This window comes from Cynocephalus volans, chromosome 3 (genome assembly GCF_027409185.1).
Source record: "Cynocephalus volans isolate mCynVol1 chromosome 3, mCynVol1.pri, whole genome shotgun sequence".
Lineage (NCBI taxonomy): Eukaryota > Metazoa > Chordata > Mammalia > Dermoptera > Cynocephalidae > Cynocephalus > Cynocephalus volans.
The window spans coordinates 26301570-26322992 of NC_084462.1; the positions used below are offsets into that span (position 1 = coordinate 26301570).

At 44.2% G+C, this 21423-nt stretch overlaps 1 protein-coding gene across 10 annotated transcripts in view; it reads left to right on the forward strand.

Annotated features, from left to right (window-relative positions):
• Window positions 1-21423, forward strand: part of CUX1 (cut like homeobox 1) — a 349741-nt gene that overhangs the window by 206753 nt on the left and 121565 nt on the right. For all 10 annotated transcript variants that reach the window (XM_063091582.1, XM_063091583.1, XM_063091585.1 and 7 more), the window contains exons 5-8: window positions 4940-5077; window positions 9059-9182; window positions 12735-12811; window positions 14359-14425. In XM_063091582.1, the coding sequence (XP_062947652.1) occupies window positions 4940-5077; window positions 9059-9182; window positions 12735-12811; window positions 14359-14425 (406 nt within the window). The remainder of the gene's footprint in view (window positions 1-4939; window positions 5078-9058; window positions 9183-12734; window positions 12812-14358; window positions 14426-21423) is intronic.

The window sequence follows — 21423 nt, forward strand, 5'->3', positions numbered from 1 at the left end:
GTATTAACTCTGTGCCTGGTAATTTTCTAAGTTAATTCTCATAACAACCTCATGATAGAGGCATAATTATTATGCCCAATTTATAGATGAAGAAACTAAGTTACAGAGAAATTAAATAACTTCTCCAAAGTTGCACAACCAATAAGTAGCAGAGCTGGGATTCAAACACATGCAGTCTGGCCCACACTCTAATCCATTATCCTGCACTCCCTCTCGTGATGTGAGGTGTTGAGACATTTTTATAGAAGATGTTGTCATTTCCCATAAGTATATATGATGATGGTAGCCTTCCCAAATATCCATTTCTAAAATGCTGTCACTACAGCATAAGTTTCTTTAATGGAGTAAGTTTTTTTCCTCACCAACTATAAAAGCACCATGTTTACTTCAAAGACATAGATTATTTTTTTATTTTTTCAAAGATGTCTGTCAGGCAGCATATTACTGATATAGCTATTCACCATCACAGAACAGGGCAGCTAATTTGAAACACTTAGCTGTCTTAAAGAAAGTTTCATAGCTCATATTTAAGCTTAAAACTCTTAAATACTTTTGCCAATAGAAAACCAACAAACCTTTTTGGTGTTTGAAGTCCTGCAGTTTCCTTCTTGTGCCCCCATGGCTTGTCTTACACAAGCCCCCTTCTTATGACAGCTTCCCTACAGGAGTAGAAGTGAACCAGATTCTGTCCTCTGGCTCATTCCAGACATTGTATTTTCAGCTCTATAATTCAGTTTGATTCTTCTTTATATCTTCTATTTCTCTCCTTATCACATTCACATTTTTCCTTAAATCCTTGAGCACAGCTTCCCCTCTGTGACTACTCTTCCTCTCCTCAGTGTGGCCACATGGGCTTGTCTCTGTGCTTTGAAATGCACATTCACACTCACCTCGGGGCCTTTGCACTGGCTGTTGCCTCTGCCTCCAGTGAATCCTCACAGAGTCATTTCCCATTCATCTCCTCAAAGAGCCTTCCCTGTCCCTGTCTCTAGGACCCCTTCCCCTTCCTCCTGGTGACTCCTGGCGACTCCTGGCATACACACCCTGCTTCCTCTCTCATGCTTGGCTGTTCTTGAACGTATTGTCTATCTCCCTCATTTCAGAAGAATATTAAGCCTTTGAGAGCAGAGATTTTGTCCTGTCCTCCACATATCCCCTCAGCAGCTGGCACAGCCTGAGGCCACAGAGTATGCACACAGGCTGCAGGCAGCTGCCTGCATGCTCTGTGCCCGCTCCACGCTCTGCTGCCTGCCGTGTCTTCCTCATGGGCTGGCTCCCCACAGGCTCCACACACCTAAATCCTGTGTGTCCTTCAGGGGGACAACTCAAGTACCACTTCTTTTTTTTAAAAAAAAAAAAACCCTACTTTTCCCAGTTTCTCTGTCTGGGAGTGGTCTTCCACCATCTGATCTTCATGCTGGCCTTTCCTGCTTTAACTTTGTTATTTGTGTACATGGTTTATCTCTTCCGTGAGGCTGGTCCCTGCTGACTTGGCCAAGTGTCCATCCCAGTGCCTAACCTGGGCCTTTCCCAGAGCAGAAGTTGCTTGGGAAATACTTGTTAAATCAGTACTTGAAGAGACAGTATAATTTCATTGGCTGCTGGTTCAGGAAGCAGAAATCATAATTAGAATTTTGCATACCTTTTTGCCTGGCCGTCTTCTTTCCCCACTGTGTCCCTGGGTGAGATGCCAGCACCTGACACATGTGCAGAGCACCCTCCCCCAACCTCTGACTGTGGTGGCTGGAATTAATGAGATAACATTACACGAAATTAGGAAAAGGTGCTGGGTAAATATAGGCGATGGTATTGTTATTTATTATAATTACATTCTTTGAGTCTTGTGTTGCATAATGAGCTACATAATATCTCAAAGAGTGTTTTAGGAATTAACTGTTAGATGATTGTAGAACACTTTGCAAGTTTGTCTTGTTGGGTGGATGGATCTGGTAGTAGAGGACATTGAACTGGAGGGGGCTGGGAAAGACAGGTTACAGGATTTGGTGTGTTCCTGTTTCACGTATGGGTGTGTTCTCTCACCTCCCAGACAGTTCTCTAATTGACCTGCTGAGATTGGAGGCTTCTGACATTCAGAATAAGACCTAACAATACTTGTATGTGTGGTTTAAATGGCATTGGAAATCATTAACGAGACAAAAAGCTATGATTTCCCCAGATTAACATGCAGGTTGGGGTTTGGCATGCTGAAATTCATTGTTTTGGTCTCTAGCCCAAACATGCTAGAGTCATTATATTGTCATGTGGTAATTAGCTGCTCCTTTAATACAAGTAATAAAAATTAAGCCTAAGAGGTACTTTAGCAGTGCCTTTTACATATCCCAAAACAATATTCAAATGCTGTAGGCGTTGAGTCATTCAGCTGTACTGTAGTAAAGTTTGAAGTTTAATGCATAGAGATGTTTGAACATTCAATTCATTCTTTATTCTGTGACTGGTTTTGCTACTTAGGCATTAACCTTTAATAGTGTTAAATTAAATATACATGCCATAATGAATAATCATGAGATTGCCAGAATTTTCATTTACAATATAATGCTCTGAAAATTTGTCTAAAGGTCTAGTTGCTCTTCACTTGATAATGTGCATGTTACCTTTCTATGTCACTGGATTCCTTGCTGAATCGCATGAGGGAAGCTCTTTTTTTATTTGGTGCAGACATAGTAGGTCCCAGCCTTTTAAAAGGAATGAACTAGAAACATTGGTGAGAGAAATTTTAGGGATGGAGGGCAGTATACTAGTTTAGTTCTTTAAAAACATAATTTGTGCTGGCAATTGTGCCAGGAAGCCATATGAGCGAATGGGAATAGAATTTTGTGCGAGTGAGGTGGATCCTTCCTGCCCCCTTCCCTGACCTCTCTATCAGGTTCAGATCATAGTTCTCTATGAAGGCTGTGGCTGTACCATTCATTTCTGTGAGGTCATTTGCCCATCATGAGGCCGTGGAGGTGGCGAAGGGGGAGGCTGGGGAGGTATCCTGGGAAGATACTGAAATTAAAAAAAAAAAAAAAAAAACCCTGCACCTGGAATGTTCTGATGAGCTCAGTTTTTTGTGTTATAGCTACTCTTGCTTACAAAGAACCATCTCCCCAAAATAGCTTTTGAAATCTAATTTAACATAAATATTTTAATGCTGATTAAAATAATAATGAAAAGTCATAAATGAGAAAGTGATGCTGGCATAAACTTGTGTATACATGCAGAATAAATGCCCAGCAGCCAGGGGTTTGGCATGATGGACAGCATTGGTGTCAGGCCCCAGCATGCAGGGTCTGCCGACACTGCCCTCGACATATCACAGGGCCTGTCTTCTGTAAACTCTGCAAAGATGTTGGCATCTCAAAGAGTTCCTGGCTCTTGTTGGACACGTTAACTGAGGCTTGGTAGACCTAGCCCTCATTTCCAGGAACCAAGGGTGGTCTAAAAAATTAATGACTCTGGCATTTGAAAATTAAGTGAGCTCTTGAATATATACCCTTGTTGATCCATGGTGCTTGGTGTTTAGAATTCCTCGACAGAAGACTAAATCTCTGCAGCCATCTCACAAGTGATGCTGGCGCCCATGCCAGAAATACATTCAGTAATCTTTCTAAGCCTGGTGAACTTGAGTATTCTTCTCTGACGGGGCCTGAGAATTTCAGAGGAAGTGCTCCTCTGGTGCCCAGCAGGTGAATTATAATTGCCTCTTGGGCAGCAGGAGGAAAAATAAAGATGGAACTGATGCAGATGAACACTGAATGTCTCTCCATCTTGGGCTGAATTAACAGTAAATGCGAAGGCTGAGAGTTAGTACCATAAATTCCGTGTCCGCGATCTCTAACTTTGTATTCAAGTCCAGTTTTCTGGCAGGTATCACACTGAATTGGTTGCAAGACTCCACACCACTCACCCAGATGCTATTCTGCCCACGTTGCTCAGCTCTCTGTGTTATAATCAGGAGCATGGTGGCCTCCTGGCTGGCCAACCTGCTGACCCACAGTGGGGTGTGCTGGGGTCACCAGTTGTGCTTCTACAGGGTTCTCCAGGCTTCGGATCAGCAGCTGCTAACCCCTGACTCTTCTGAACATCCTTCATTAGAAAGGGGATTGTGATGAAAAGTGACAGTGTCCTTAAACGGGGTGGCTTCTTATAAAGCCCAAGGGTTTATCTCCTCTGCTCTGTCCGGTGATCTTCCTTGTTGTACAGAATGGTCACGTGGAGTTAACAGACTTGGATTCGCATTCTGTCTGCCTCACCAGATAACCTGGGGCGAGTTCCTGAGCCTTAGTGTCCACTTCTGGGAAAGGAACATAGTGTCGCACATCTCTGTCCCAGGATCATTGCAAGGCTTAAATGAGACAATGTCCATGAAGTGTCCTATGAACTGTGTGACTCTCTGAGAGTATCAAGTGTTATTTCCAACTTGATAACTGGACTTTATAATTCCAGCTTCATATTGGAACCTGTAAGCTTACAGGCACCTTTCTGCGGACTCTTCATCCTCCAAATCCGGCATTAGGCACGTGGTTGATTTTCCTGGGGCTCCTTCCCTTGCCGCAGCCACATGTACTTCTCTTCTTATCAATCCAATAATGAAAATCATTAAAAGTGTCACACCGTTCCAGAGCAGTTGGCAATTAGTAGTGAGCCCCACTGGCTATTCCCACCCCATTTCACAAGTTGAAGACCGTGAGGTGAGTCCTTCCTTTGTAAAGTATCAGAGAAGGACCCCACCCTGCCAGGAGACTCCCAGGCCTGTGCAGAACAAGGTGAGGCAACGGGAGCCTTGGGACTGACATCTGGAGGGCTATCTCCATCCTAGGGAGCCTGCTGGAGGCTGGCTTCCCAGACACCCCGGGAGACCTGCCTCGGGCCTCTGTGTCCTGTGCATGTGGCACATGTGGGTCCAGAGTGGGTTGATGTGCATTTTCCTGTCATGCAGACCCAGCGCCAGCTCTGGATCTCGGGCAGCAGCTCCAGCTCAAAGTGCAGCGCCTGCACGACATCGAAACAGAGAACCAGAAACTTAGGGAAACTCTTGAAGAGTACAACAAGGAATTCGCAGAGGTGAAAAATCAAGGTTGGTGGAAAATGCAGTCTTCACTTTTCTTTCTTTTTTCTTTTACTTTTTTTTTTTTTTAATTGCCTTCCCCAAACTGTTGAGACTAGCTCTAATTGTAATACACGTCATAAAGTCAGGGTGGGGCAAGACTCAGAATCGTTAAAGAGAGATAATAATAATGCTTAGCTATTTAGAAGTGAAACTTTTCCTCTGCACAATAACTACATATGATTTTATTGCCCTCTGACGAGACTGATCAGGATTCTTTGAGAATTCTTCCTGAATCATCATGTGATAGGATCTGCCTTTTCAAAGACTGATGTGCTGCCTCCGGGCGACACCTGTCAGAGAGCCAGCTTATGATCAAAGGGTCACACACAGTAAGTCATTTAATAATTGCTGCCGATACATTAAGCCTTCAGACGCGTCCTTAAAGGCTGCATGCTTAAGCAGTGCTGTTTCCTTGTCGGAGCAGCCTATTCATTATGAATTTAATGAAGGAAAACAACCTCTTGGTGTGGTTACCCAGCCGTCATCTAGACAGAGAGGGTAGAGGTTGCCTGGTTGTTCCTGTTAGGGAAGAACAAAGAAATCTCTCCTACACCTGAAATCCAGGTTATTCAGAATGCTGGAGTCTCGTGGCTTCCTTGTCTTGGGGAAGACCGCAGCCCCATCTGACAGCAGCTGCACGTTTTTCAGCCAGTTCCAAGTAACAGTTCGGCCTGTTTGTTTTTACTTGGGGATGTGGGTGAGGAATTAGATGAGAGGAGAAGAGCTCACCTGGCTACTTTCTCCACATGACCTTCTACTTCATGTGCTTTGAGGGCTCGATGAAGAGTTAATCAAGGAGATGTTTAAAAGCATCCTTTGGCTTTAAGAACATTGGGGACAGACTTGGGAGGAGGGATTGTCCGTGGAAAGGATCCAGAAAGAGACTGAGATGATGTGGAAGAGCCAGAAGGTACAGGCCTGGGCTGCGAGGACAGCTGTCTGCAGGCCCTCCCCTCGGGGGTCTCTGAGCAAGTCCCCCTGCGGTCACTGGTGTGCTCAAGTCCTCAGGCCAGCCAGGCCTCAATCCAGCTCCACAGAGAGAGTGGGGAGCCTTTGGGACTGGAAGGGACAGCTTTGTTCTGCTTGAAAGAGGTGTTGTGCTTAAGGCTGTGATCCCTCTGAGAAAAGCTTCTACCTTCTCCCAGTCGGAACTGTTCCTTGTCAGAATCACCCCAGCACTCAGGTGAAGGGTACCCTGTCAGCACGTACATCTGGTTTTCATGGGAGCACTACCTGAAAGGAGGATTTTTTGTTTTTGTTTTCCAGTGACATCTGGCATCTAATTTTGACAGGTCTACTCTGTGTGTCTTATTCAGTTGGCCTCTGTTTTGTTGGAGGATGGCACAGGTGGGCCTAGGGGCTGTGCAGGGTTTTCTTCCCCTTTGCTTGTGTCACCAGTGCCTCTCCTGCCAGCTGCTGGTGGCATGCACAGTGGCTGACCAGGAACCATAACTGAATGTGGAATGTTCTGTGCCCAAAGGCCTTGTCTGAGGGGCTTTTAAAAATGCATTATATAGTCCAAGATTTAAGAACAAAGGCTCCAGAGGCAGACAGACCTGGTTTGAATCCCTTCATTGCCACCACCTCGCTGTGTGACTGTGGGCAAGGTCCCTCACTTTGTCAAAAGTTTCTTGGGGATGGTATGGGTGGCAATTTTCATCTAGACCATGCAGGGTCGTTGGAGGGTTAGAGGAGTGTGTGTATGCGGAGCACTTAGCACTCAGTAAGTATCCACTGCTTACTGAGCATCATTGTTTTTCCAGAAATTTCCCCCTCTTTATTTATTGATTACAGATTTTTCCAACCTCTCAGAAAATATCATTTTCCTCTCCTCCTTTCCCAGAATAAGAATGATCATAATTTGGATGGTGGGGGGGTACACATCACTTGTTTTAATCATCACAGTCGTAGTGTAGTTGGTCAAAAAGTTAGAGCAGGAGAGGAATTTCTATCGTGTGCTACACCCACCCCCCTCCATTAAAGATGAGTAAATTGAGCCTCAGGAACAGCTGATTAGCGCCTAGCACACGGGGCCCCATGCTCACCTGCGCATGTCTAGGGGACCTGAAGACACCCAGTGAATGTCCTGGATGCAGGCCTGGGTGCCAGAGTAGGGCCAGAGGCTCCAGGCTGAGTCGGCCCCTGGCTTGGGCTCAGCCAGTCAGTGAGCAGCCTGCCCTGGGTGTGGGGGGCAAAGAGACCTCATCAGGCACAGAGCGGGAGCACACAGGAGTACCCTAGACTTCCTGGAAGAAGCGCAGATATATCACACCTGGAAGCCCTGTTGGAACAAGTCTTCGGGTACAGGTGCCACACAGATATTTCCAACCGATCATTGAAGGCAAAAATGCTGTCTGTTTATGCAGTCACATAGACCATTGACTTGGAAGAACAATGCAGCTGCTTGACCTGTCAAGGATCCACTTTGGAAGTATCCTGCTCTTTGCCTAACTTGGCCCTGTGGGTATGGAGTGGAGTCATATATCACTGATCATTTTATCACAAAGCACTCCCTCCAGGCCCAAACCACCACTCCAGAGGGTAGGAAGGCACCCATCCTTCTTTCAGATGCCCAGACAGGGTCATCAGTTTCTATTCCATCTCTCTAAGGAGAGCCCTCTGGGGCCGATTTTTTTCTCTGTCAAGAGACCCTGTAGCCTGTGTCCACTCAGCCACGTGGGTACTAGATTCCTAGCCCATGTAATCCTGCCTTGACCAGCACGTACGCCTGGCGGGCGGTGTTGCCACAAGCCCTGTCTGGGCCTCGCCCTGGCCTGCCCAGCCCCGGTCTCTTCATTCACTTGGGCCACAGCCCTTTCCTGAGCACCGGCCTGCGCCAGGGGCTGGGAACACAAAGACACGCAGCATTGCCTAGTAAGAGATGGGTCCGCAGTAGCAGCTAACTTCCCCAAGAGCTCCACTCTCCTCAGGGCTTGGGCCACAGTCCTCCTACCATGGATCGTCTGGCTCTCAGAGTGGCACAGGGGTGTCTGTAGGAGGTCAGGGGTAGAGCAGTCCTGCCAGGAGCCACCCACAGGCCTGAGTTAGAACCCTGCTGCATTCATCATGTCTGCTTTGATATTCCCAGTTTGGGCAGCTGAACATGCAGTGGGGGGTGGGAGGGGAGCACTCCCAAGAGCAGTCTGGGCCTGGGCTTTCCAGGGACAGCCCTGCCTCCCCAGGGGCCCTTTGCCTTGAAGTGCTGAGCACTGCGGGCCTCTTTCCTGGGCCAGTGCTGCCATCCACGCCCCTGCCTGTCATGCTGTACTCCAAGGCACTTCCAGGCCACACGCCAGTCACCCAGGCAGCTGCCCCCAGGCCCTGCGCCATCAGCTCTGTACACACAGTGCACATCATCCAGGGTCTCTGGCCTGGGGGGAGGGTGCTCCCAAAAACCAAGCTCCAGGGTGGGCCCCTTCCCCTGCAGTCCATCCACTTAGCACCTCACATTTCCCATCATTTGTGACACTGCAGAGCTGCAGCCCATGCCCAGGGCGGTTTGTGTACCTGACCCTCCTATGACTGCTTCTTCCCAGATGTGCACACAATTATGAACTGTTTTCTTTGCAAAAAGTACTTAAAACCCACACTAAAACTTCATTAATCTTCTCTCAGTAAAGGACTAATTTAAAACTCATCAATAAGATGATATTATATTTTACCATTGATTTTTTTCCCTCCCTCTTTTTTTTTTTTAAGTTCTAGAGAAACCATAGCTCTTCTTCCCAGCAAAATCCATTGATCCTCCTCAACCTAAACGTTTAAAGTTCAATTTAACATTTAGGGAGTAGAAGGTCTCTGAAGGGACTCATAACCATTGATTTTGTGTCAGAATTGAAGAGCTAAAGTTTAAAACACACCAATCCTGCTAGGTTACGATAGTCTCGTGTGTACAGCCACATGGAATTGGGCTTCTCTTACCATAGTTTTTTTTCTTTCATTCTGCAGAGGTTACGATAAAAGCACTTAAAGAGAAAATCCGAGAATATGAACAGACTCTGAAGAACCAAGCAGAGACTATAGCTCTCGAAAAGGAACAAAAGTTACAAAATGACTTTGCAGAAAAGGAGAGGTGAGCATGTGTTCAGGTGCACACACACCAACAAGGTGTTTTACCTGTGAACTTCACATTGTAAGGTATTTTAGAAAAGCTATCTGTAAAATAAAATCAGGTTGTAAACAGAAATCCTAAGGGCTCTAGCGAAATTTTGTTTGAAAATGAAGGTGTCCCTTTATTCTTCATTTGTGAGATGACTTTGAGGGAAGTTTGTAATCCTTCCTTATCAATGGCCCGTGTCAGGCAGTCAGTGGGCCAGAGGATGTCTGTCAGAGCCCTGCGGGTCCAGAGGTTGAGCACAAGGTAGTAGGTGTCGTTAACACAACAAGTTGGCACTTGGCAGCTATACCTGAGCTAGGACAAGAGAGGAAAGACCATCTCCCAATGTGTGTCCTCTGGGGCAAGCCCTGGGCGCACGCTGAGCTTCTTTGGCCTTCTTAAATGAATTTTGATTTTTAACGTCACACACTCACACATACTCTTAGTTTTTTTGTTTGGTTTTGCTGCTTTCGTTCCTGTGGAGTGCTTCATATGTTAGGGGGGTGGTATCAGTAAAATATGTTAACGGGCCATCTAACTAATGTGAGCTTTACATTTCTAATGGCTTACTTTACCCAAAACTTTTCCCACAAATAATGAGTTGGTATATCCCTAGTGGGACAATTTAATGAAAGTTAGATTTCTTATAAAAAACTGTAAGGATCATTCAGCTTACCAACTCCAACTGTGTTAGTTGGATTTTTTAAAATTCTTTGGTTAAATTAAGATACTAAATTTTAATCCTAGCCTGAAGAAATGTGTTGCCATTAGCAGGAGGCTCTAAATTTGTGGTTGCAGTAAGGGGCCAGGCTTGATCCTGGGTGGTGTGGGGTTTTGTTGTGCTGTTTCACATTGACTTTGTATGCCTCAGACTTCTCCAGTGCAAGCTCCACAAAGATGCCGCGTGTCTCACGAAGGCCTCTTGGGTGTGCTATGAAGCTGGCTTCATTTAAAAAGAGGAAAAGGACCAGCTCACACTCACCAGTGCCCACTCTGCCTCAGATGCTTGCCGGGCATTCTCAGCATATTCTCTCACTGGGTGTCCGAGATGGGTCTGCAGCACAGAACATCTCATTTTACAGAGGGAGAAACCATGCCACATAGTTAGGTACCTGTGCAGGTTTTTGCAGCTAATGGGGCCAGAGGTTAGGACGGTGCGACTTCAGCCTGGCACCCGCCCTTCTGTGCAGCCCTTGTGTTCCTTCCTGCTAAGACATAGCCTCCCAAGGTCCTCACTCCCTCAGGGCCAAGCCCGACTCCCCCAAGAAAGAAGTGAGCAACACAGAGCCAGGGCCCTGAAAGATGGGCAGACCCTTGCCCCAGCTGATGTGGAACTGGCCCTGAATATTCATAAATGCCTCTTACAAAAGCACTTTATGACCAAAGAGATTTCCCACTGTGTTGTTGATAATAGAGGGGAAATGCAAGCTGTTTAAATGCCCTGCTAAGGAGAAATGGATAAGTACAAGATGGGCCATCCCTAACTAGAACATTCTGCAGCCATTAAAATAACAGTTACAGAATTCTGAATAACATGAGAAGTGTCTCCAGCATAATATGAAGTCAGAAATGCATGATCCAAAATTATATACAGCGTGATTACATCTGCCTACAGCAAACTCATACATTACAAAAGTGTGGAGATTTAACTCATGTGGGAATTGATTATTATTAAGTTGACTTTTCAAATTAGGTAAACGGATTAATTATATTAAAAGAAATGAGTAATTGACTGACTGTTAGGGGGAAGGGATAAAGTGAGATCTTTACCTCATTCTTTACATGAAAATATCAAGATGGATCCGGGATTTAAATATTAATAATTAAATCACATATTTACTGGAAGAAAACCTGGGCACTTTGTTTTTAATAATTTTGGCATGGTGAAATCTGAGTATACAAGAAAAGTTAAATAAATATGACTATCTAAAATTTAAAGCAGATTTTTAAAACAACAAAAAAGTTTTAAAAGCATCAACCAACTAATAAGAAATATTTGTACCACAAAGGGCTAATTTTCTTTATATACAAAGAGCTCTTACAAATTAATAAGAAAAATCAACTCTATAAAAAAAATGGACAAAGGAGATAAGCAAGTACAAAGAGAAATGCTTAGCTTTACTGTGCAGTAAAAAATTAAGTTTGATTTTATCTAGTGTTGGTAGGTTGCACAAACATACCCTTACATATTATTGGAAGGAGTTTAAATTGGTGAGATTTTTATTGGGAAGTTCCTCAATATCAATCAAAACAAAAAAAGAATTGCTCACACCTTTGGACCATTGTTATTCCTCCATTACAATGTTATCCAACAGATTCACTCTAAAAATTATACAACAATATCTAAATAGTGATCATTGAGGAAATGTTTAGGAAAGAAACAATAAATAATCTAAGTGTCAATAAAGGCTTGGTTAAGTTTGACTATTTAATAGGAATGACGAAGAACTATGTAGATGTTAGAGTAGAACGTTTCCAAAATATGGAGGTAAGTGGAAAAGCTGCAGAGAAGCATGTGCTGTGATCCCCTTAGTATTAAAAGAAAGGGGCAAGGAGTTTATGATTCACCGAAGTATATTACATTAGTTTATATTACATGGTGGTATGTTACATGTTAGTTTATATTAAACTATAGTATGTTACATATTACATTTCTGTACATGCAGAAACATTTTAGAAAGATACAAAAAACTCTCTCTGAGCAGTAGAAATGGAGGCAAGGAAGAGAAAGGACATACTGTTTTTGTAATATTTGATTTTTTAAAACTCTGAGCATCTATTAGTTTTATTGCTGAAATACATGAAAGTATTAGCAATGCTTTTCTATAGGTAATGGACATTTGGGTGGTTCTTTTTAACTGCATCATTTCTACTCTTCTGTATTCTCAGTTTTATTATTATAAGAGCATGTGTTATATTCGTATGATGTAAAAATAATAAGCTTATTTTTAGAGACTTTTTGCAGATTAGGAAGAAGGAAAGCTATTTATTGACCTGGGAATTCATTTAGAGATCATGGGAAATGTAAATATGTGGAATGCAGTTTGAAACATCCCGCATTTCCCCATTAGGTATTGCAGCTGCATCTGCATTCCATTGTAACGGAGCTGGAGCAGCTGTCACGTCCATTTAATACATCCTTTCTTCCAGCAGATTCCTTCATTGTGTCAGCAGAATGGAAATGTATCATTCTTCTTGTGCTAACTTCAGGAAACAATGAGTGCATGATGATAATATTTTTTTCCTCTTTAATATCTGCCATTTCAAGAACAAGTTACATTTAGGCTAACCTTCTACACCAATTACCACATGTCATGTCCTACAGGGTGCAGACTTCACATTATATAATGTGTGGTTACAGTGTTGGGGTGTGGAAGATCCAGGAGCAGGCCCCACTGTCCATGTGGCATTGGGAGCCACAACCAACCGTGAGCTTGCTGCCAGCTGTGCCTTCCAGCTCAGAGGCCTACAGTGTGTTTTAGTTGGTAAACAAGGTGACCAACTTGGCTGCATTCTCTATCTTTTCAGGAAGCTGCAAGAGACCCAGATGTCTACCACCTCGAAGCTGCAGGAGGCGGAACATAAGGTTCAAACTCTGCAAACAGGTTTGACACTCTCCTTCCTGGTGGAGTTGACACAGGGAATGCCAAAGTGGGAGACTGGTCAGGCTTCTGACCTGGCCAGGTCCCCTTTGACACCTTTCGCTCCTGGGGAGCCTGTGGGAGCTGAAGCAAGCACACACCCAAGATGCCTCAGAGAGCCCCATGAGCTGCTTCCCTCATTAGTCACCGACACTGAGTTGTGAACGTGGAGGTGGGAGGACCTGAATTCCATTGTCATCCCTTCCACAAGCCACCCTTTCTTCCTGCTCTTTTTCCAACAAACACATCTAAATCACCCAACTGTCAGGACTGACAGTTCATTCAGAACAATAATAGGAAAAAGAACTTATTTCTACCCTGAGTGAAGTTAAGGAGAACAGTAATAGCAGACCTTTAAAATTTAAAAGATACCAAAAAAGGTTATGCTAAAGTTTTTATAGTTTCTTTGAACTTCTCTTTTCTTCCTGAAAGGGAAGCAGCACTGTATATTTAAGTGTGGAAAAAAACATTAGAAGACGTTGTAACATTATAATCCAAGTTAAAACAGAAATAACAGAGTGGGAGAAAATAATCACAACAAATTTAACAGACAAATGAATAATATCCAAAAAATGTAGAGACTGCCTACAAATCCATAGGAATACTGAAACAGTCCAATAGAACAATGGACAAAGGATTTGAATGGGAATCATAGAAAAAATGCAAATGGCAGAAATGCATTTAAGAAAATGCCAGCAATTTTTTAACAGTCAGGGAAATGCAAATTAAATTAGTGAACGATTGTTTTGCCTATCAGACTGAAAACAAATTTTTTTTAATTGATAATATCCAGTGTCAGTGAAGGTATAGGAAAGTAGTCACTCGTGGTATGGATGGGAATGTAAATTGCCTCTCAGGAGACCAACTGGGTGGATGGTGTTTGTAAAATTTGAACGTCTAAGCCTTTTACCCCAGAGCTTCATTTCTAGATATCCTGTTACTAGAGCTAATTGTTATTTTATTGCCTATATACTGACAAGGAGAGATTTCTATGCCAGACTGCCAGGGAAAAAGGACGAGTCTTAAAAAATATCATACCATTTATAGGCGGAGGAAAAAAAAAAAAAATATATATATATATATATATATATACACACACATATATGTGTGCAATTATGCATGGAAATTTTTTTTTAATTATAAAATCTATTTAAAAACATGAAATCTATACACCAAACTGTTAACAGTGGTCCTCTCTTAGGAGATGCTTGGGAGAGATGAGGTAGAGATGAAAGGGGGCTTGGAGGTTTTCTGTTCCATTTTTTGTAATTTTGTCATCTTTGCCTCTTTTGGGTTTTTTTGTTTGTTTGTTTGTTTTTAAAAAAAGATGACCAGTAAGGGGATCTTAACCCTTGACTTGGTGTTGTCAGCACCATGCTCTCCCAAGTGAGCCACCGGCTGGCCCTTTTGCCTCTTTTGAATGAGAATACATTACTTGTATACTTTTCCTTTTTTAATTTAATTTAAACAATTAGTATCTTATATCACAGTTTTATGTCCTCTGCTTTCAGCCCTGGAAAAAACTCGAACAGAATTATTCGACCTGAAAACCAAATATGATGAAGAAACTACTGCAAAGTAAGTCCCCACTTGGCTCCTCCATCTGCATGCATTCGGTCAGTTCTCACCTGATTTTGCTAGTCCGTTAAGACCAGCTTTGCAAAGTGGGGCAGGTTTTAGAATGTGCTTGGCCTCTTTGCTGCTGCGTGGACCCAGTGTCACCCTGATGAGCTACTTGCATCAGGTCACTACCCAAGGCGAGTGCTTGCTGAACAGTCATTCCAATTGCAACTTCTTTCCTTCATTGTTGGGAAGTCTAGGCAATTCCATGCCTTTTTCTAAGAAAGTTTGGAAAAGAGTCAGCTTGTAAAAGATGGGACACATGGGCCATTTTCTTGTGGAGCTTGGTGGGGGTATATCCCATCACTTTTACATGTGCCAGAGTCCTTCGTTTCTCCCAGAGCCCCTTAGGAAGGCCTGGGTCAGAAGGCTCACATTTCCACACAGGTGTACTGGTTCTTGTCACACCTTACAATGCTGGGTGTACCTATGCAGAGACAGACACATTTCAGCAGGCAGTCACCCGAGGTGCACTTCCCACCTGGCTCTTGTCAGAAGGAAATGAGAGTGATCCACCACACGTACTCTTTTTACCAGCCCGCCCCCCTCCATGCAGAACACCTGAGAGAAAGAAATAGCACTGCCATAAGTCATGGGACGGGGAAGCAGCCATAGAGATTGCTCCTAGCCGTGGCCTCCTCTGTGTATCAGGCTAGAGTGTGAACCACTTTTTCCTGTTCTGAAGGTTCTTCCCGTCTCCTACAGAAAACCCATGTGCCCACCAGCAGCAATGTCTCTCAGATTGCCCTAGTCCAGCAATAAAAGTCCCCTGCTGTACTAACATACCACCTTGGTGGGCGCTGGTGAGAAGGGGGTGCCTCTAAGCAGCACCCCCTCCTCCCAAGCCCCTGTTGTGTGTGGGGAGCTGGTATTCATCATCCCCGTGCTCTCAGGACACTGTGTGGAGTGGCTCTCAACACTTTGCTCTGGGTTGTGTAGTAGCCTAAGGCCTTGAGAGCTCAGCTACCTAGCCCTGGTGGTCAGAATCCATTTGGATCATAAGCACAAAATTTGTGCACAAAGGCTAAAATGTCAATCTCTGGCTGACTTATTGCCATATCTAATCCTGGTGGACACTGCCAGATCACTTAACCCACTTCTCCCTGTTGCTGAAATGTGACTATATGTGTACAGAATGAGCCAGTTCTAAGGTATGGTAATTGTTGAAAATTTCACTTTGAAAATCGGTAGCTCTGGTATTAATTCCCTCCACCTGGGGACATCACAGTCTGAGGACACTGCTGGGTCTGTGGATGGGATGGCAGATGTGCGGCCCCCTCCTCCACCCAGAACCCACAGCCTAAGAGCTCTCCACCCCCCACCCCAAGATGTAACCACAGCAGAAACCACACCAACTGCCACACCTTGACGCACCACAGTGCTCGCGTCTGCGTCCCCTCTTCTGCCCTGTGTCATCTTTGTTTTTCAACTATTTCTGCTTGGGCTTTATTCTACTAAGTAGGTTGTTTTTCTCAGGAAATCTGACTTAAAAAATGTAATATTTCAATCTGATGCATCACATTTGGTTTTTGTTTTAAATCCATCTGTCCTTTATAGCATTTCTTTCCCTAAAAGACTTTGATGGGTAGATGACGTGCTAATACCTTCACCCATTCATTCTTATCCATGTCATTTTACCGGTTGACATAATTCCTAGTGACTTTGGTGGTGATATATTTGACCACTAATTTTCATTAGTTTATCTTATTTTTATTAAGCCACACCTCTTTTTAAAAGGCATAGACATATCTTATGTATCTGTCATTTTGCATGTCTATAATTAACCAGTTCGCTATACTATGCACTTTAAAAAGAACTTTTGTGACAAGTGTTGATGAGCATGCGGAGAAAAAGGAACAATCTTACATTGTTGATGGGAATGTGAATTAGTATAGCCAATATGGAAAATGGTATGGAGATTCCTCAAAAACTAAAAATAGAACTATCATATGATCTAGTAATCCCCTATGTGGATATATATCCAAAAGAATTGAAATCAATGTGTCAAAGGGGCATCTGTACTTCTGTGTTCATTGCAGCATTATTTACAGTAGCCAAGATATGGAATCAACCTAAGTGTCCATCAGTGGATGAGTAGATAAAGAAAATGTGGTATGTATACACAATGGGATACTATTCAGCATTTAAAAATAAGGAAATTCCGTCATTTGCAACAACGTGAATGAGCCTGTAGGACATTATGCTAAGTGAAATAAGCCAGGCACAAAAAGACAAATACTGCAGAATCTCTCATATGTGGAACCTAAAAAAGTTGAACTCATAAAAGTAGAGAGTAGAATGTGGTTACCAGAGGCTGGAGGGGCTGGGGGATGGGGAGATGTTATACAAAGTTTCAGATAAACAGGAGGAATAAGTTTTGAGATCTCTTGTACAGCGGGGTGACTATAACCAACAAAAGTGTATATTTTAAAATAACTAAGAGGAAATTTCAAATGTCTCACCATAAAAAATCATAGATAGGGCCAGCCCATGGCTCACTCAGGAGAGTGTAGTGCTGATAACACCAAGGCCACGGGTTCGGATCCCTATATAGGGATGGCCAGTTGGCTCAATGGCTGAGCGTGGTGCTGACAACACCAAGCCAAGGGTTGAGATCCCCTTACCAGTCATCTTTTAAAAAAAAATCATAGGTAAGCAAGTTGATAGAGATGTTAATTAGCTAGACTCAACCATTCCATATTGTATACATATATCAACATCACATTGTACCCCATAAATGTATACAATTATGATTTGTCCATTAAAAATAATATTAAAGAATGAAAAGAAAAAACTTTTGTGCATCCAGCCTTCAATCTCCTCTAAGCCACTGTTTCACAAACTGTAGATCACAATTGTGGAATCAGTTTAGTGAGTGGCGACCAGCTAGTTGGGCAACAAAATAGAATAGAAAGCAAGCTAATAGGATAGAAAATGCTGTGGCACATGGCTCATAGTAAAGTTAAATATTATTTTGTGACAGATTGAAAATTATATGCATAAATCTAGAGAATATAAACATAGTTATGGGGCACAGTGTAAAATGTAGTGCTTCCTAGAGATCTTGATCTCATTTTGAAAGCTGCTGCTCGAGAGTGTCACAAAAGTCCACCTTTCAGAAGTGGTGTCCCCTCTCAGGCTCTGCTGCACCCTGGGTAGGTTCTGTTAGCTGTGGACATCACCCACTTGGGGAAAAGGAACTGCCTGATAACATAAAACTATTGAGAAATGACAGCAAAGCACTGTACTTGTCATGTGATGGCTGATTACTGGTCCGTGGTTGAGATTCATAATTTGGTTTTTTATTGGGCAACTTAAAAGCTGTGCAGAACATTTGTGTTTGCTTAATTGGTTTGTTTTAGGGGTTGAGGCCGAGGAAGCAACAGAGAACAGAGTTCATGGAGGAGGAACGTGATGTAGAAAGACTTAAATTCTCCACTCAGGTTTTAAGTCTTCTCCAGGTAGGGAATTTAGTGACGGGGAGACAGAGCCAAAGTGGAAGGGATAGTCTGCCTCCTGTCCCCACTCTCTTCTGCTAGCCTTGCTGCTGGCCAGGCTGCTGCTAATGGGTGACTCCCTTTTCTCAACCAGGACCACCCGCCAGCAGTGAACAGCCCAGCCACCTCACCCTGCCCCAAAGGATGGCATCAAGGTGCCTCAAGATGGTGGGGAGGATTTGTAGTCTCAAGGATTTTTCTAGTTATTGTTCATAGGTGCACTGGCTCCCAGGATATTCCCTGGCAGCCACCTTTGTCATTTTACAGGTAAGAATGTTAAATCTTGGGATAGTCACCTAATTGAGCCAGGTCATCCAGGGAATGCCAGAGGCTGGTCCTCCTGACTCCTGGCCCACTCAGAACTCTGACCCTGCTGGCATCCTACGAGAAGTGTGTGTATATTGGAGTAGACTAACATGTCCCATCGTGTCAGTGTATTTTAAGACCAAAAAGATTTTTCCACCCAAATCCAAATAGATGAAAATCTACATGTTACTTGCTCAGTTTCATCAAACTACAGTAAATACAACATAGAATTTAAAATTTGGGGGTCGATTGTCCTATCATGTAAAAATGGCTTGGCTCAGGACAGTGGCTTTGTCCACTAACTGCTGTCAGGGCCATGAGCTGTCGTGGTGTCCCCTCCTGTGCTCATAGGAAGAAACATTCTTGTCTTCCTCAGAGGTGAGTGGGGCCACCAGGTGTTCTATGTATGGAGAGAAAGAGACCCACCTGAGTAAGTGATGGGCACGGCTTGAAGATAATCAGTTTTTCATGGAGGCCTCCCCTAGGCGTTGTCCTGTGCTGGGCTCCACAGATACTGAGCCTTTTATGGCTCAGTGGAGGACAGGCCACTGCTGTGATCAAAGGGACAGGGCGCCATCAGCTAGGACAGGCACTGGTCTCCACACACTTGCTTTGGGATAATCAAAAGAGAGTCTACTATCCAGCCTGTTTACAGACATGCGGGCAGGGAGCAGGGAAACCACGGAGGCTGGTGCTGGCGGGCTGTGCCCACCTTGGGTCTGAACGGGCCAGAGGAGGGAGAGGTGACTGGAACCCAGACAGTGCAGATCCCCTTGAAAGGGGCTGTGGCCTTTCGGAGGGGAGAGGATCCGGGGAGCACCAGCAGCCCCTTAGATTACCCTCCTCCCTCCTGCCACCAGGACTCCCCGGGGCCAGTCCGCAGGGGGAGGGGGAGCTGGAGAAGGGAATGGAAGGCCTCTGGCACAGTGGGAACAAAGGGAGAGAGTTGTTGTCAAGGAAGCCTTCCTGAAGATGGTGACATGGGAGTTGGGATTGGAAGATGGGCTCAGATCAGGGGTTGCAGGAGGCTCGTGAAAATGCAAGGTCAGGTGAGGCTGGTCTTTGGGAGGACCCACTGGAGGCTCCTAGTGATTTACCTGCATGGACAAGGTGGGCACAGCGGGGCTGGGCATTTCCCAAATCAGAAATGGACTGGATGCTAACGAAAGGCAGCCCAGGGCTAAACAGTTACTGCAAATAGTTCCCAGAATAAGTAATCCACAAAAAATATAGAGAATAGCCTGGGACATTTGGATCATTGCTACTTTCTTTTAAATTTGGAAGCAGTTGCCTCAGTCTTGGAGATCCCATACAAAGCTCCCCTACCCCTCCGCATTCCTCTCCCCTTTTATTTTCCAGGAAAGGTTTGTCACTGTTACCATCTGCTGCAGGTCCAGCCGACATAGGTTTTATTAGAGCAGACATGTGTTCATTAATACATACGAACATAAGCCTCTTGGGGCAAATCTTTTCACAAGTGATCTTTAAAACATTTCAAAACAATTTTTCCTCTCTCTGTGAAAGAGGGGATTCTTTAATATTTGTCAACGGAGGGAGGGAATTAATTGGAGAGTCATAATGGAAAATGGTTTTGGAGATGGTCTGACCAGAAGTGGATCGCTCAGCTCCAGTACTCGCATGACTTTGGCCAAACTATGACCTTTACGCCTCACTGTTCTCACCTGTGGGCATAACACTCGGCAGGTGGTTGTGAAGAGTAATGAGATTCATGCGTACAGCACCTCGCATGGTGAGGGCCCGAGGTAGCTGTGGGCAGATAGAAGCTATCCCAGCAAGCCCACTGCAGGGCTTGGTGTGCATTTCTGAAATTAGTGGCCTTGGAGAAGACTAACCTTGATGGCGTCACCTCCCCATGAGATTGGAAGGGCACACGTTGCCTGTCTGTCACTGGGAGATGTCACTGGGGTGACCATCCCTCACCCTCATTTTGGAAAGAAGCCTGCGGTACGAAGGCACCGAGGCTGTTCCGAACCCCCAGTTTATTGTGCTTGCTCACCACTGTGCGTCAGCTGGGACAGTGCAGGCCGACTGTGACGGGGACGGCGCAGTAAAGTTTTCCATGTGTAGGCTTGAAGCAAAATGTAATTAGCCTTTATGTGCAGAACAAGGCCCCATTGATGAATACAGCTGGTCTTTGTTTTGTCCTGTCATTGAGAGTGGGAGGTAAAAGTGTTCCTCTTCATGTTTATTAATGCAAGATTCCTTAGACAAATGGCAGGCACAGTTTAATATTTGTTGAAACACAGGGGGGTTTGCCAAAACAGTTGTTGTGTAAGAGGATTGCAGGGTTTCGGATTATAACCGTTTCTGGGTTAAATAAATGAATTATTTCTGCTTTTTTTTTTTTTTTTAAGTTATAAATGTACCCTCTTCTCAGATGGTCACCCTGTATGCAGATCTTCCCACTTCTTTCAACAGATGGGGACTTAGCACCCTAATTGACTTTACCTTGGAGAGTTTAGCAAAGCAAAGTGGTGTGGACTTTAACATTTAGACGGTTCCCTGGAGTGGCCTTGGAGGTGGACGGGCTTCTTTCAGCACTCTGCAGCAGCAGCCAGCCGGAGAGAGCCTGGACGCCCACGCCGCCCCTCACTTCATGCCTGTGTTCCGCAGCTGTTCACTTGCACTTTGGTTTAGGTCACCGCCACACTCTCCAGGAGGAATGTTGCCCTCCCAGCCAAGTGACCCGTGTTCTGGGCAAAAGTGCAGTAATTCTTACTTTTGCTGAAGTCCACAGCCACCTCTTTGCTGTGTCCCCACGAATCTGGGTTGGAAAAGGAGCTTCAGTTGCAACACATACAGCCAGTTTCTTGCGTTCATCCTAACGCATAGGCTGAGGCTCTGATCCTTGATGATAGAAAATATTGAATTGCACTGAAATACTGCACTTTTTATAGCTAATGTTAGTCTTGGGAGAATTTGCACCTCCCAAACCTTTTCTGCCAGTAAAATCTGTATTTATGAAGGTTACCCATGTTGTGTTCCTTGCCTGTATGCTTTTTGCAAAGAGCGACATTGTACGAGGAGACTTCAAAAAGTTCATAGAAAGTGGAATTAAAAGATAAACATAAAAAATATAAACTTTTTTCCTCTACATAAGCTCTATCAAGTTCAAGGCACTTTTGTATGCAG